Genomic DNA, 14,372 nt, shown 5'->3' with positions numbered 1-14,372 from the left:
CAGCATCACTTCATGGCAAATAGATGGGGAAACTGTGGAAACAGTGTCAGACTTTATTTTGGGGGGCTCCAAAATCACTGCAGATGGTGACTGCAGCCATGAAATTAAAAGATGCTTACTCCTTGGAAGGAAAGTTATGACCAACCTAGACAGCATATTCAAAAGCAGAGACATTACTTTGCCAACAAAAGTCTGTCTAGTCCAGGCTGTGGTTTTTCCAGTAGTCATGTATGGATGTGAGAGTTGGACTGTGAAGAAGGCTGAGTGCCGAAGAATTGATACTTTTGAACTGTGGTGTTGGAGAAGACTCTTGAGAGTCCCTTGGACTGCAAGGAGATCCAACCAGTCCGTCCTGAAAATCAGCCCTGGGATTTCTTTGGAAGGAATGATGCTAAAGCTGAAACTCCAGTACTTTGGCCACCTCATGCGAAGAGCTGACTCATTGGAAAAGACTCTGATGCTGGGAGGGATTGGGGGCAGGAGGAGAAGGGGACGACAGAGGATGAGATGGCTGGATGGCATCACTGACCGATGGACATGAGTTTGAGTGAACTCCAGGAGTTAGTGACTGACAGGGAAGCCTGGCGTGCTTCAATTCATGGGGTCGCAAAGAGTCAGACAGGACTGAGTGACTGAACCGATGACTCACCTGGTGCCATTCTCTGAGTTTTGAGACATTTCCTTTCTTTAATTAGCAGACTGCTAGTAGCTATAAAACATCCAGCTAAAGACTAGCAGCGGGGTACTCTTTCTGCCCCCTTCTGATGCCTATGTCAGAAGCTTTCTCTATTTTATACTTTAACATACACAAAATCTCTGAGCGAAGAAGCCCCGTCTCTGGCCCTGGATTGAATTCTTCTCCTCCGGAGGCCAAGAATCCTGGCGTCTTTTGTGGTTCAGCAACAACCTTTCACCAGGAGCCAGGAAGTACAGCTAGGCTCAGCTATCACCAGCAATGCTGCCTGCCCTGCCGCACTTCCTCACTCCGCTGGACTGCATCAGTCAATGATTTAACAAAATGAGGCTAGTTAAGCCATGGACCATTTCAATGGTCATGGTGCCATACACACCCTGAAGTTGAGTCTGACTCTCCTCAGTGCGGTGAGTCCAAGTAGAGTCTGGATATTTGGAACACGCACATTTGTGAGAATGACTTCAGCTTTCGCTCCCATGCTCACACACTCTCCAGAACCTACTCCTCCTCCCCACTGACTGCCAGCATCTGGGGGATCCAGCCTCCCTGACAGGGACAGACCGAGGCTGCATGACCTTCTCTGATACGGAAGCCAGAGGAACCCAGAAAGGGGATCAGACCACTGGAGTGCCTGCCAATATTCCCAGCTTCCTGGCAGGAAAACACTTGTGTGGCAAAGCTCCTTTTTAAAGAAATGCTTTATTGCTGCAATTAGACACTCCGTGTATAGTACAAACACGCCCCCACCCATACAGAGAATTATTCAAGCAGTAATACTGAGAAACAGTGACCATACACAAAATGATACAAAACTAGACATTTAGATAACTAGAAAGTTTCTAAGTCGAGGAAAACTTCAGGTGTGAAGTGCCTGTTAGAAACCACACCACGCATGCCAGTGTGAATTTGGTCTTTATTAACAATCAACATCCTATAAACATTGCATCTGAATAGGTGATGAGTTGCACAGTTTCATTACTTTCAAAACAAAGACAGACGCTTTTGTTTCCCTATGTTTCAGCCTTTCCTTGGGCTAGAGACAGAAGCTGCAAACTTCAGATCAGATGCAAGAGAGAAAGTACCTCAAAAGTGTGTTTGCGTCAGGCGAAATCCACGCCATCGTGGACCTTTATCCTGTGTGCCCTAGCCTCCTCCGGCTCCAGGGCCGACCACCGGTCAGGGGGGCAGCTCTACACGAGGCTTTCGTGTAGAAAGCCTGCCCAGCTGCCCGGGGCCTGTATGTCTGTAGCTAGGTTAGGGCACAGCTGCAGGTTTTGAAACTGGACCCATAAGATTGAAAAGAGTGGACCGAAGCAAAAAAAAAAAAGCAAGAGACCGTACAGGTCTGGAGGATGAAGCCATCTTTTATAATTTTCAGTGAAATTTTAAACTCAGCCACAAAAGTGCTTCAGTGGAACTATAGTTTGAGGGGAAGCAGAGGCCGAGTCAGAGACGGTTGGCTGTCGACACCCCAGGCTGCTTCCTCTCCCCCTCGCCTGGCGTTCAGATTCCAGCCCTCCGGGCCCTGAGACCTGCAAGCTTACCCCGCGTTTCTATGATTTGTTCAGTCAGGTGCCAAACGATGAAGAAATGGGGAATGATTAACTCTTCAAAGCAACGCCCGGCAGATCCACAGCCCCACTAGGTGGCAGCACAGCGCCGCTTCACCGGCCTCGCACCTCAGGGTGGGTCCCTGCGGGGCGGGGGTGGGGATTAGCTGGGGGTCAAAGGTGGTCAACAGACCCTGTGAGGACAGAAAACGGCAATGGGTAAGCTGTGTGTGTGCCAACCCAGGAAAGAAAAGGAGAACGTGGGGCTGACCATCCACAGGCAGAGGCCTTTAGGAGCTTGGCTGGAGGTGACAGGGTGGTGTGAGCGCGCTTCCCGTGAGAGCCTGGGTGGGCCACGGGAGCAACGTAACGGTGCTGGTTATGAAGCCACCTCTGGTGGGGCACCAGCCACACTGGCTGGGATGTCCTGGGGCCACCCCCACCTGAGCACACTCTCCTCTCTATCAGAAGTCTCCGTGCTTTTCAGGGACAGCACAGGGAGCTCCACTGCGGGAAGGGGAATGGTGCCCACTCAGAAATCCAGTATTCCCTGACGACTCACCTGCCATCAAGAGGGACAAGGGGCCTTGCCCGGGCAGTTCCTAAAGGGCACCGGCAAGGCAGACCTGGGATGTGGCTCTCCTGAGCAGACTGTCTGTAGCTATTTGGTGTCCCCAGGCTGGGAGGGGGCGTAGGTAATTGCACTTTGGGGCACAGTGAGCACAGGCACGCGCTGGATGTGGCCCGGGAGGCGGAGAGGGCGAGCGGACCTATTTCCAGGGTGAGCTATGGCTGGATAGCACCTGCCAGGCCAGAGGAGCCATGGCAGGGCAAAGCCCTCCCCCGAGGCTTTCAAAACAAACCATTTCACACTGAAATGCAGAGGAATCGTCTTCTGTTTGCTCCTTACTCTTGACAGGCTAGATCAAACACCTGAGGCTCAGAGGATGGAGGGCAGGACCCGGGGCCTCCACCCAAGACATCCAGAGAGCTGCCCAGAGAGTAAGTGCCTGGGCACACTCATCTCACACTGCAGAACTCCCTGGGCTGTTTTTCTGGAGTTGACTCTCTTTTGCCTGGTATGATGAAACTGGTCTTTAAAAACAGAATTTTAAGCAGACCTTTTTAAAGGTACAAAGGCCATTTGATGGTAGTGATTTTGGTTTTATGAAAAAATGGTACAGGAGATAATCCCTGACAACAGAATGGACTGAGAGCAGGGCCAGGGGTTCAGCCCAGTTAAGGCGGCAAATGGGCAGGGCTGTGGCTGGGAGCGGGACGCGGTGGGCCGTGGCAGTCTCTGCTCAGTCCTGGCCCTCAGCCAGAGGCAGCCCATCTGCCTCTCTGCCCCGGGCAGCGGCCCACGGAAGGTGCCAGGAGCACGGGCCCCTGAAAGCGCCTTCAGCGCGCGCCCCAGCTGGGCGACACATGCCTGCTTCTTCAGTGTGAAGTCAGCACAAACCGGAGAGCTCTGTCTGTAAAGGAATAGGTTTTAAATATTCCGTTTTGTTCTGATACCTCAACTTCCTTTCATTTAGATCTCATGAACCCTTCTTCTTCAGGACTGACAAAAAAAAAAGAAACGTTTAGGGCAGCCCTGTGACATGAAGACTTGTCATAAAACAGGCTTAAAACCACAAGATTACGCTCGAACTGCCTGCCATTTACCATCCATTCATCCCACAAAATGTTACGAAAAATGCCTCCGACCTGTTTGTTCTGCTTTACAAGTCCCTTTTATGGACACAGAGTAGAATCACATTTCTTAGCATATATAAGGCAAAAAGGGCTTCAGATCTATTACAGTGTGAAGGAGACAATCAGGGTCACGAAAGGAAGGTTTCTAAATGAGACGTTCTTTCAAATGCCAATCCTGCGCGACACACATATCACAAAATAAAGATTCTCCTTTTGTAAAGTGCTTTGCTTTGCTTAGTGAATCACTCACCACCACGCACAGAGCACCACGGTCCGTCTGCTTGGGAACTGTGGCAGTGGCAGCCTCCCCGGGCCCTGTTTAGTGGTGGAGAAGCCTCTCCGCAGGGCTGGTCCTCCCCAACAGTTCAGCTAGTGGGCGGGAGGTGGGGCCTGCCGACCAGAAGAGGTGCGGCAGGGCCAGGTGCCGCCTGCTCCCATTCTCCCCTCAGCTCTGGCATCTTGCTCTCTCATCCTGCTCAAGGCTACGAGCCAGAACCCAGCCAGCACCCCATCATGGGGCCACAGGCTCGTCCACCCTCCCTTCCTGTAGACTCGCTGGCAGAAGCAGAACCCAGCCGGGCACAGCTGACATGAGGGTTTTCCAGGAGAGTCACTAAGGAGGGTTTAGAAAAAAGAGAAGCCATTAAAAATAGTCACCTGCCCAGCCTATGCTATTAAAGGACGTAAGAAAATGCATACAGTGGCAGTAAACAATTTCCCTCAGCTGTTCTCAGCTGTCCAGGAGCTACAGCCTCCGCGCCATCAGACGTGAATGATCTCTGCTCCAGTGTCTTCAGGCTCTGTGCAACAAGAAGAGTTCGTATCGGAATGACAGACTCCACGTCCATCTTTACTTTCAAAGTTGGGCTCTGGTAGTGCAGGTTTTTCAAAAATGTTCCTTTTGCTTGTTTCTGGACAGTTTTGGACATAGATTACTCTGTTATAAGCCTTGAGTCTCCTCCATAACTGTACGTACACTTTGCACTGAACGTACATGAATAGAAGTCCACCGGTAAAACCAATGGCCACAACCACCAACTTAGTCCAAAAGGGCCACTCTAGGATTCCTGGAAGGGAAAAAACCCGATTAGCCTATCAGCACCCTGGTGGCTCAGACGGTGAAGCGTCTGCCTACAATGCGGGAGACCCGGGTTCAATCCCTGGTTTGGGAAGATCCCCTGGAGAAGGAAATGGCAATCCACTCCAGTACTGTTGCCTGGAAAACCCCATGGACAGAGGAGCCTGGTAGGCTGCAGTCCACGGGGTCGCAAAGAGTCAGACACGACTGAGCAACTTCACTTTCACTTTCAGACCTTATTTAAGATGTGAAATAAATAAAACACAGTTTCTGAACCTGTCCTAGCCGCAGATTCTTAACTCATCAAATGCAGTTTTGTGGAGGAGGCATGGACGAGCTCGTCCAGGCCCTGTCATCCTGTGCTTCCAGGGGCATTCGTGGAATTCTCTCCATGATTCGATCTCTCCTGACTGGGGTTTTTTTTTTTTTTCCTTTTTTTAAAAGATTTTTTTTTTAAATATGAACCATTTCTAAAGACTTTTTATTGAATTTGTTACAATACTGTTTCTACTTTATGTTTTGCTTCCTGGCCACAAGACATGCAGGATCTTAGCTCCCTGACCAGGGATCGAACCTGTGCCCCCTGCATTGGAAGGCAAAGTCTTAACCACTGAATTGCCAGGGAAATCCCGACTGGGTTATACAAAGTACCACCACAGCACAAGAAACATCCAAAAAGGACGTACGGTGCGTCATAATGGATACCTCCCTCCAGAAGCCCAGACATTGGAGGTCAGACTTGGAAATCAACCTGGAGTAATACCCCAATCCTAAGATCCACTGTGCCATTCAGGATACCCTGGCTGGGCACACCTTTCGTTCTGACCACGTACCTGTTGCCTGCCCCTGCCTGATCTCCTCAGCAGTGCGGTCGATGAGCACGTACAAGGACCAGACCACACAGGTGATGGCAATGACGTGGAAGGTCACGGAGCACATGATCTTCCTGCGCTCGCTGGACGTCATCTGCAGCTTCTCCCACTGAAAAAGACAGCACACAGACGTGAGGCTCAGGCTCCCAGGCCTCAGGGGCTACCCTGGGGTGAGAGCTTTGTTGATGGTAAGACTGGCTTCCCTCCCCACTACCCCTCACCCAAGCTAGATGAATTTCCCCAGACACTGAGTCATTCCCTTTAAACCACGTGGCTTCAACCAGGTACCAGGCTCTGGTATTCTGTCGACAGCCAACTTTCTATGCAATGAAGAGAAGCCGGGATCGAGATGATCTATGAATCACCACCAGCAATCCGGTCCCCCTGGCTGCTTATTCCTGCAAGCAGGCATTCACTGGCTTGATAAAAAGATTTTATGTTTTGGTCCAGATGAAAACAGCATGTTGGGCCAAGACCCGGGTGGCACGCTTTTGTTTCCGTGAGCTGCTGACTGGCGTGAGTGAGGGGAAGAGGGGGCGGATGGCACCACAGCACGCTAGCAGATGGGCAGGCACTATGGAGTGGAGGTGATGGCGGCGGGCGCTCACTCTTTGGTCCTCTGCTACTTTGGCAGCAACACCGTGAAATCGATGCTAAGAGTTCCTGGCACAAGCAGTCTGTCCCAGTCCCATCTCCTCTAGGAGCTCATTGATTTACTCCAAATAGCCAGATTTTCTTTTTCATTTACTGGTTTCCGAATCAGCAGAAAGCACAAAAAGGTAGAGAAAAAAACGAGTGTGAGCACTGCACATGCCCTGTTGGCCCCAGCCACAGCCTTTCCAGACGGTTCTATGCAGGACAAGCTGAAAGCAGAGCCTTGGGGACCACCTGTATTGGCCACAGTGCCCTAAGACTCGCTCGAGGGATCAGGATGGAGTAAGGTACCTGATAAATGATAAGGCTTTTGTGGGGAAGAGCATTTTTTTTTAAGTAGCTTGGGCCTGCCTTCTCTAACATCTAGACTGCTTTCTGCTGCGGTGTGATAGCGTATCTTCACTTGGTTTCCCTCCTAAAACACTCCCCTGAGTTCCTAAGATACACTTAGTTTCAGCCTTCGTCCTTCTCTGAAATGCTCGCCCACCTTTAGGTGGCTGCTTTCCTCTGGAGACAATGCGAGCCCTTTAGACTCCTTCACTTTCCCTCTAAGTCCGAGTGATCTTTCAAGAACTGCTTCAACACCAAACATTCTATGGTGCTGCCCCACTCTGCTTCCCCGGCATTTCAATCCACAACGAACACTTCCTTCCTGAATATCTGACCCGCGCTCTCCCTGGAAGTTAGCATTGTATTGGCACATCAAGTGCTACTACCTGATTATGTGATTCTCCCTGCAATTTACGTATTAAAGTTCTGAGATAAGAACAAGCCTTTTATTCTTCCAAACAAAACCTCTCCATGTGCTGGGCACAAAAACACATAGAGCAGCCAGTCTTTACACAGGAGGGGAGTGCCGGAGAGGCTCCTCTCAGCGAAAGCAAGGACACGAGGCCTGACGAGAGTTGTGCTTCACGTAATGCCCATGCGTCCCTTCTTTCCCATCTGCCCCCACCTCCTATCTAGCAAATATTTGTCACAAGTGTATAAAAATACATTTACTGCATCAGGCTGTGCTTCGTGCAGGAGAGGCACTCATCTCCGCAATGTGGTCTTAATTAGAGGCAAGGCCTGGATAGTTAACACACATGAAGTCTAATACTGACTAAGACTTCACAGAATGGTGTGTGATCCAGGGCCAAACGACTGATACAGACGAGCAAGCAGTCTTAGATTCAAGGAAAAAGAAAACATGATGACTGAACGGTCAGAAAGAGCCTCTTCCTGCGAGGAGGGACTTGGAAATCAGCACCAGTAACACGAATGTACACACTGGCCTCCACTTCCAAAGGAAGTGGACCCAAGTCAGCCTCGGCCCACCCAGTCCCAAGTGCTGACTCCAGGGGCTCACCTCTGCGAGACTGAGCTGCCGGGAGCAGGCATATTGCATATTGAGTGCAGCACTTTCCACAGCATCCTCTTTCAGGATCTGGAATAGCTCAACTGGAATTCTATCACTGCCGGGAGCCAGCGTGAGGAGCTCCACCCATGACAAAGGTCATGAGGAAGGAGGCTCGGCATACGCAAAGGCGGGATTGAGCCTCAGGAGTCCCCCTGGAAATTCTCGAGCAGAGTCTGCCTACTTTCTGCTTTGTGCTTTCACCTACCCCTCTGACTTTACGGGGGGCTGTCCCCCACTACCTCTCTCTGAAAAAAGAGTTAGCTTACAGCTCCAGTTAATAATTCCTGCGTGTGACAGTGTTTCAACCTACAAACTCCTTTGGAAGTCCTCTAGCCTGCCTGAATAGGTTTTTCCGGCCTCATGTGATTGTTCAGAGCCTCCCAACTGTGAGAGGCAGGAGATGTTCTAAACTGTCTAAACACAGATTCCTTTGAGTAGTTAAAAGATTGATTAGAAATTGTATTGGTGAAGGGATTTTCACTTGTTGGGCCAATGTTTGCTGCTGAGTTTCCACATCCCTTACCTGCTGTGTCCCTGGCAGTGTATTGATTAATTGGTGTAAGTAGTAGCTTTAATGTTTGTAACCTTGGACCCTTGAGTTAATTCTTTTCTTGATTGAGCCCACCCCACCTTTGCCCTATAGGAATGCAGCTTTGTTCAATGATTTTTGGAGGCTGGTGCCTGACTTTGGAATAATCACCTTTAGAGAAAAATAAGTTTCTTAAAATGTTAACAGGCCTCCTGGCCAGAAGATGATGTAATTCACCTGAACTTTTGCATATGATAAGTTTGAAAGCCTGGCTTTGATTAGGACCAGGAGCTGCTGTCCTTGCATGACTCCACCCCTTCCCCCATTATCCTCTATGCATAACTTAAGGTATAAAACTACTTTGGAAAATAAAGTGCGGGCCTTGTTCACCGAAACTTGGTCTCCCCATGTCGCTCTCTCTCCCAAATTCTGGCTGAGTCTCCATCTGGAGCGCAGAACCCGCCATGCTTGCTAAATATGCCTGGGCTTCTAAGATCCGACCGGGAAGGCCTCAGTGTCTCCTCTCCTTTGGGAGAACGGAAGGACGCCTGTGGCCTACGTAAGTGGTGCAAACTTCTTGTCTTGAAGTTTTATTGGTCTCCCGCGTAAACCAAGCTACTCAGCCTCTTTTCTCCACTGAATTTTCCTACTGAGCTATCCTCATCCTGTTACTCTTTATATCTTTGATAAATATTTAAATAAATAGGTCGCCTATGCCGTCTCTCCTTCGAATACCCTGGATCAGCCGGGGCTGGTCCCCGGCACTGAGCCACTGCCGAGGGCGGCCTGCACGCACTTTTCTCAGCGGCTTCAGCTTGGTCTCCATGATGAACTCGTACTTGCACAGCTCGCAGCAGCGCGTGTCGGAGCTCTTGATCCACTGCTGCAGGCAGGTCTGGTGCACGAAGTGGAGGCTCCCTGTGCAGCGGCAGGGCGTGATCAGAGGGCTCTCGTCATCCCCTTCACAGTGACAGATCCTGCGGCGGAAGCAAAGTCGGTCCTTACAAGCAGGGCCACACGACAGGGAAGACGACGCTTCAGTGGAAGGTCAGTCCGCCCAAGGAAAATGTTCAGAAATAAACATCACAAAATGACTATAAGCACAAAAACATACAAACACAAAAGAAAACAGCTACTGCAAACTAAGACTTTCTAGCTTACCGCACCAACATGGAAAGTCTGGATGGCATTTGGCATCAGAGAGGAAAAAATGATATAAGAAATGACAAAGCAGTCATTTTCAGTAAGACTTTAGAATTTCACTAATAGGCAATGTGGAAGCATCTTCCAGAACTTATGACGTTAAAATAATCAGAGGTAAAATTCCTGTGTAAAACAAAACCACACTCTACCTTTCAAAAATACCAGGAACTTGGAATGATGAACACTGCTTGTTAGCTATAATCACTGACCTCACCTTCACACACCACACTACATATTCCCATCCTCTATCAGCAAGTAAATAGAGAAACCACAGAGCTTCTCCTGGACCTGAAAAACCATTATAAGATACTTCCATTTCATTTCTTTTTCAGGACCACTCAGCAATGAGTGAGAAATTTAAATCATTATTTCTAAGGGTGCATGCAGCAGGTGTAGGCACTAACCTCAAGAAACTGAACAGACTGAGAAACAGAAGGGCCTTTTCCAGCAGCTGGAGAGCAGGTAGGGATACCTGGCCTAAAAGGAGCTGGGCTCTGGCCCAGCCCAGGCTCTCAGCTGTTTGTGTCTATGAGGGCGGCATCTGACCCAGCTGTTGAAAGAAATGATGATAGCTGATCCTGAGGAGGGGACGCTGTGGAAAGGTCAGAATGGGGAAGAAGGCTAAGAGTGGCGGCAAAAGGGATTCTGAAAGCTTCTGGGGGCCTGACAAGGAAGCTACACCCGGGAAGATAAAGCTGGGAAGTGGCTGAGGACCTGGGCAGAGGTGGCTGCATCCAAGTTAAAGAGAAGGGAGGAAGCAGCTGCTGGAGAACAGCCCTTCCCCCACATGTGGTGCTGCAGGTGGAGCAGGGGGCCAAAACGAGGCCCGGAGGGGAAGCCAGCACTTAACATCTAGACCACGAGCTGGAAGACTGGAGGTACTATTCCTTCTTCCACTTTCTTTATGCAAATGCTACTTATTTTTGGTTGAGAAGAGTCAGCTTGGCCTTTAATATGTGTAGCTTCTTCATCTTTTACCATCTATGAGACTATCTTGGGGACCCATGTCATAGAAATTGGATTTTCAAATGAATCAATAATCTATTCCTCTGGAGAAAAACTATTAATCTGTAATTGTGTACAACTGTCTATACATTCTCCGGAAACTTCACATATTAAAGCAAGATGAGGCCGTGGAGCTACGGGGAGCAGAGGTGGCCAGGATGCTGGTTCTCGGCAAACCAACCTGCAGGCATCCCCTGCTGTGGACACAGGGGAGAGGCGGGGGCCCTTTTCAGAGGTGGGGGAAGGACAGTCCAGGTCACTGTCCTTCTCCGCGGAGCAGAGGGGCGCCCGCAGCAGCCTGCTCCTCAGCTTTGCAGACGTGCTGTCCTCAAAGACGTCGTCATCACCCATCTCATCGGAGCAGAAGCCGGTGCTCCCGGCCAGCCTGCTGGAGGACTTGGCGGGCTGCGGACTGCTGGCACGGCTCTCCAGCTCATGGAAACGGTGCAGGCTGCTGCTGCTCGAGCCGCGCGAGAGTGAGAGCAGGTACCGCAGCAGCCTCCGGCTTCGGGACAAGGCCTCGCCATCCACATTCTCGTCCAGAAGCAGGACATGTGTGCCCCCCTTGCTGGCTCCTGCCTCTGAGGCTGCTGAACGATTGGCAGAAAGGGATGAAACACAAGAATGTTTGGAACTGCCCAGGGCTTTGCGATTCAGTATTCTTCTTTCTCTCTGGTGGAACCTGTTGGTTCTGAGACATGGGTCCTGAGGGAGTACCAATTTCCCTTCAGAGCAGGTTCTCTCCACATAGTCAAAACTTTCCAAGGCATCCCGGGCGTTCTCACCCACATCATTTAGGGATTTTGAGAACTTTAGCGTTCTTCTGGCTCTGGTATTCTTAGTAGGCTTCAAGGCCTGGACCCACTCTGAACCACAGGAGTTTCTCTTTGACGCCTGCGCTGTGTCTTGACAGACAACTGTCACAGTGAGCCCTTGGGTCAGAGGACTCTGGCAGGCAGGAGCTTTCAAGACAACAGCAGATGGCACGGGACTGTGGTGACAACACTCAGAAAACACTGCACTGGAACTGCATGCAGAGAACAGTGGGATAAAAGCACAGAAAGTAAAACAATATTAAAAGAGAACAGACATCAAAGTGAAGAAATGAGACTCGCATGGTAACCTGGTGAGCACATAGCACATAAAACCAGGCTGACTGTTTAGAGCAGAGGCATATGGAGAATCAAGAATCTGCAGACATTAACGCATGTCCCCAGGATGCACACGAGCCACGGTAGCGTGCAGAGTGTTACCTGCAGATGTCCTGATTGGAGGGCGTGACAGAAGTGCGAGGGAAGGAGGACACTGGAGCCGACGCCACCGAGGAGCCCCCAGCCTGCAATACACAGCTCTGGTCAGTGTTTAGGAGGAGCCAGGGGACCACGAACACCACCTCCTGAATGGCGCTGGGCCTGCTGCTGCCCACAGCTCAGTGAACCGTGCTCAGTGAACCGTGTTAGGTCCCTACGAGCCAAGGCAAGAACAGAACAAGCAGCATTCTTCTTTTCTCAGATGAAGGTATAACTGTAGTCAAGAATATCTGAGAGCGTGGAGCAGCAGCATCCACCTTGTATGGATTCAATGGGCATTCATCTTCTAAGCAGCTAAACTGAAATTAGCTCGTACAGAAGCTGAGAAACCGAGCACCACAGGTACATGCAAACACAAAAGGACCGCGAGGCACCTTCCCTGCGGCCTTACTTCCCCCAGCTGGCACTCTCTACCCCTGTGTCTGGGGCCATCCTGTGCCCTGCGGCCTTACTCCCCCGGCCGGCGCTCTCTACCCCTGTGTCTGGGGCCATCCTTGTGGAGGTTGGCAGGACACAACAGCCCTCACCACTTGGCAGTGGGTCCATGAACCCCCAAGCCCCTGCCAGCGCTCCTTACACAGAGGGGAGACTCCCTGAACTGCCAAACTTAGAGAAAAGATCCGGGAGGGTGAGGAAGTTCATGGTGGGAAGAGAAGCAGAGGAGAGAAATAGAACAGGGAGTACAGCTGAGCTGAGGCTGCAGGACGACTGTTCTGGGCGTCCCCCAACATCTACTCCAGCCCCTGCGGGGCACCTGCGAGGCCTCATCAAGACTGAATCCTGAGCTTCCTCGGCCCCCGCAGCGGCAAGTGCGCTCTTCCCTCCTCAGGATAGCTATTCTGAGGGAGCAGCTGCTCCGTGCAACCTCAGGGGCCACACAGAGACAGCACTGAGTCTGTTACCAGTCTGACAGCAAGCCAGCATGTCCTCCCCACCCGCCCCAGGCCCTGTCCCTTGATTCTGGAAAGCCCCACTCTTGCAAAGTGTTGCCCCCGGGGCACGCTCTCATCCCAGCACTGCAGCTAAGGAACCCCTGACTTGCAACACCAACCCCCCTGCCTGGCATGTGCATCAGCCTGGACAGAACCAGAGAGAACCGGCGCTCTGCCTGAGGTGTTCATTGCACAGTGACTCCTGTTCCTCAACACGGAGATGAAACCATCGTAAACCCAAGTCAACCTTGGATTTGACTTGATCCGTGAAGTTACACGTTATCATGGCACGTGTGTATGCCAAAATTACGTGGCATTACTCAACAATCATATCTTCTGAGTCACCAAAGAATCCACATTTATTTTCTAAAAGCATTTCTGGTCAAAATTCTTAAGAATCTAACGTTTATTTGGAGCCAGAAAAATGACATTCCCCCAAATGATCTTGCACTACTTGGTTACGATTCTTTCTAAAACAAGAGGTGTCGGCGGGGGGGCTCAGGGGGGCTCTCAACACTTTGCTACTACATTCCCGTTGCATGAGCTACCCACTGCCCACACCCCACTTTCTCCTGTGCCCTCCTCCCAGACAGCTGTCAGAGGCTCCTCTATTCTCCCGAAATGGGAACAGGGAGCCTTTACTGTTACATCACAGGGAGATGGGCCAAGGAGGGCCACACTAACGTCCCTAGCTCCTACAATCGGCCAGGTCTCTGATATTCAGTCCCAACCCTACTCTGAGATGGACAGCCTCCTGGAACTTCTCGCTCCCTTCTTTAATCTGTGAGGGTGACCGGTTTTGTTCAGCATCTGTAGGCGGGGCCAAAACCCAGTCACGGTGTAGAGCATGAGCCTCCGCAAGCAGACCTGGGGGGAAGGGAGGACAGGAAGGTCGGTTCGCGCCCTGTGCCCTCACACACCTCCCTGGGCCCTCAGATCTGCTTCCTCGAGGTTGCTGGGTCAAGCTGAGTCGCTCAGACTAAGGCAGAGAAGGAAGCGCCCGCCCCATGTGAGGATCGGCCAAGTGCGTGCTCATCCAGACGCAAGGCAAAGTCTTGTTATCTCCTTCCCTGTTGCATGCTGAGGCCTGGAGCCTCATGAAACACACATACTGTCTGATTCTGCAGAGAAGGCAGACCCTGTGAAAGGAGAGTCGGGTCTCATCTGCAGAACGCGATGCTCCCAGGGTCAGTGTCCTTGAGAGGAGGCAGGAGTCAGATGGGAAGCTGAAATCAAGACAGATGCTCTCTTACTACTATTCTGAACCTCGAGTAATTCACACGAGAAAGGGGCATCCAGGGGAACAAGGCACACCATCCCAGGCCCTGAAGGGGGCACGGCTTAGCAGCAGGAGGGAAGAGCCTCAGGGCGGAGCGAAAGCCTGCACTGAGGAGGAGGCCAGACTGCCACCCCCCTGATGTCCGCCACCCTTCCTGTGAGCCTCC

General features: G+C 51.0%; 1 protein-coding gene across 13 annotated transcripts in view; it reads right to left on the bottom strand.

Moving 5' to 3' along the window:
* Positions 1 to 1,374: 1,374 nt before the first annotated feature.
* The window catches only part of MARCH8 (membrane-associated ring finger (C3HC4) 8, E3 ubiquitin protein ligase), a 111,990-nt gene continuing 98,992 nt past the window's right edge, over positions 1,375 to 14,372 (bottom strand). For 12 of the 13 annotated variants that reach the window (XM_010854477.1, XM_010854470.1, XM_010854472.1 and 9 more), the window contains 4 exons: positions 11,939 to 12,021; positions 9,274 to 9,454; positions 5,854 to 6,001; positions 1,375 to 5,009 (listed from right to left, as the gene is read on the bottom strand). In XM_010854477.1, the coding sequence (XP_010852779.1) occupies positions 4,705 to 5,009; positions 5,854 to 6,001; positions 9,274 to 9,454; positions 11,939 to 12,021 (717 nt within the window). In that variant the 3' untranslated portion in view covers positions 1,375 to 4,704. Of the gene's footprint in view, positions 5,010 to 5,853; positions 6,002 to 9,273; positions 9,455 to 10,866; positions 11,713 to 11,938; positions 12,022 to 14,372 lie in introns of all 13 variants that reach the window. The other variant, XM_010854482.1, reaches the window with a different exon arrangement.

This window comes from Bison bison, unplaced genomic scaffold (assembly GCF_000754665.1).
Source record: "Bison bison bison isolate TAMUID 2011002044 unplaced genomic scaffold, Bison_UMD1.0 scf7180017864341, whole genome shotgun sequence".
NCBI classification, from domain to species: domain Eukaryota; kingdom Metazoa; phylum Chordata; class Mammalia; order Artiodactyla; family Bovidae; genus Bison; species Bison bison.
Note: the sequence above shows the minus strand (reverse complement) of the source record. Positions and strands in the feature narration are given on the sequence as shown.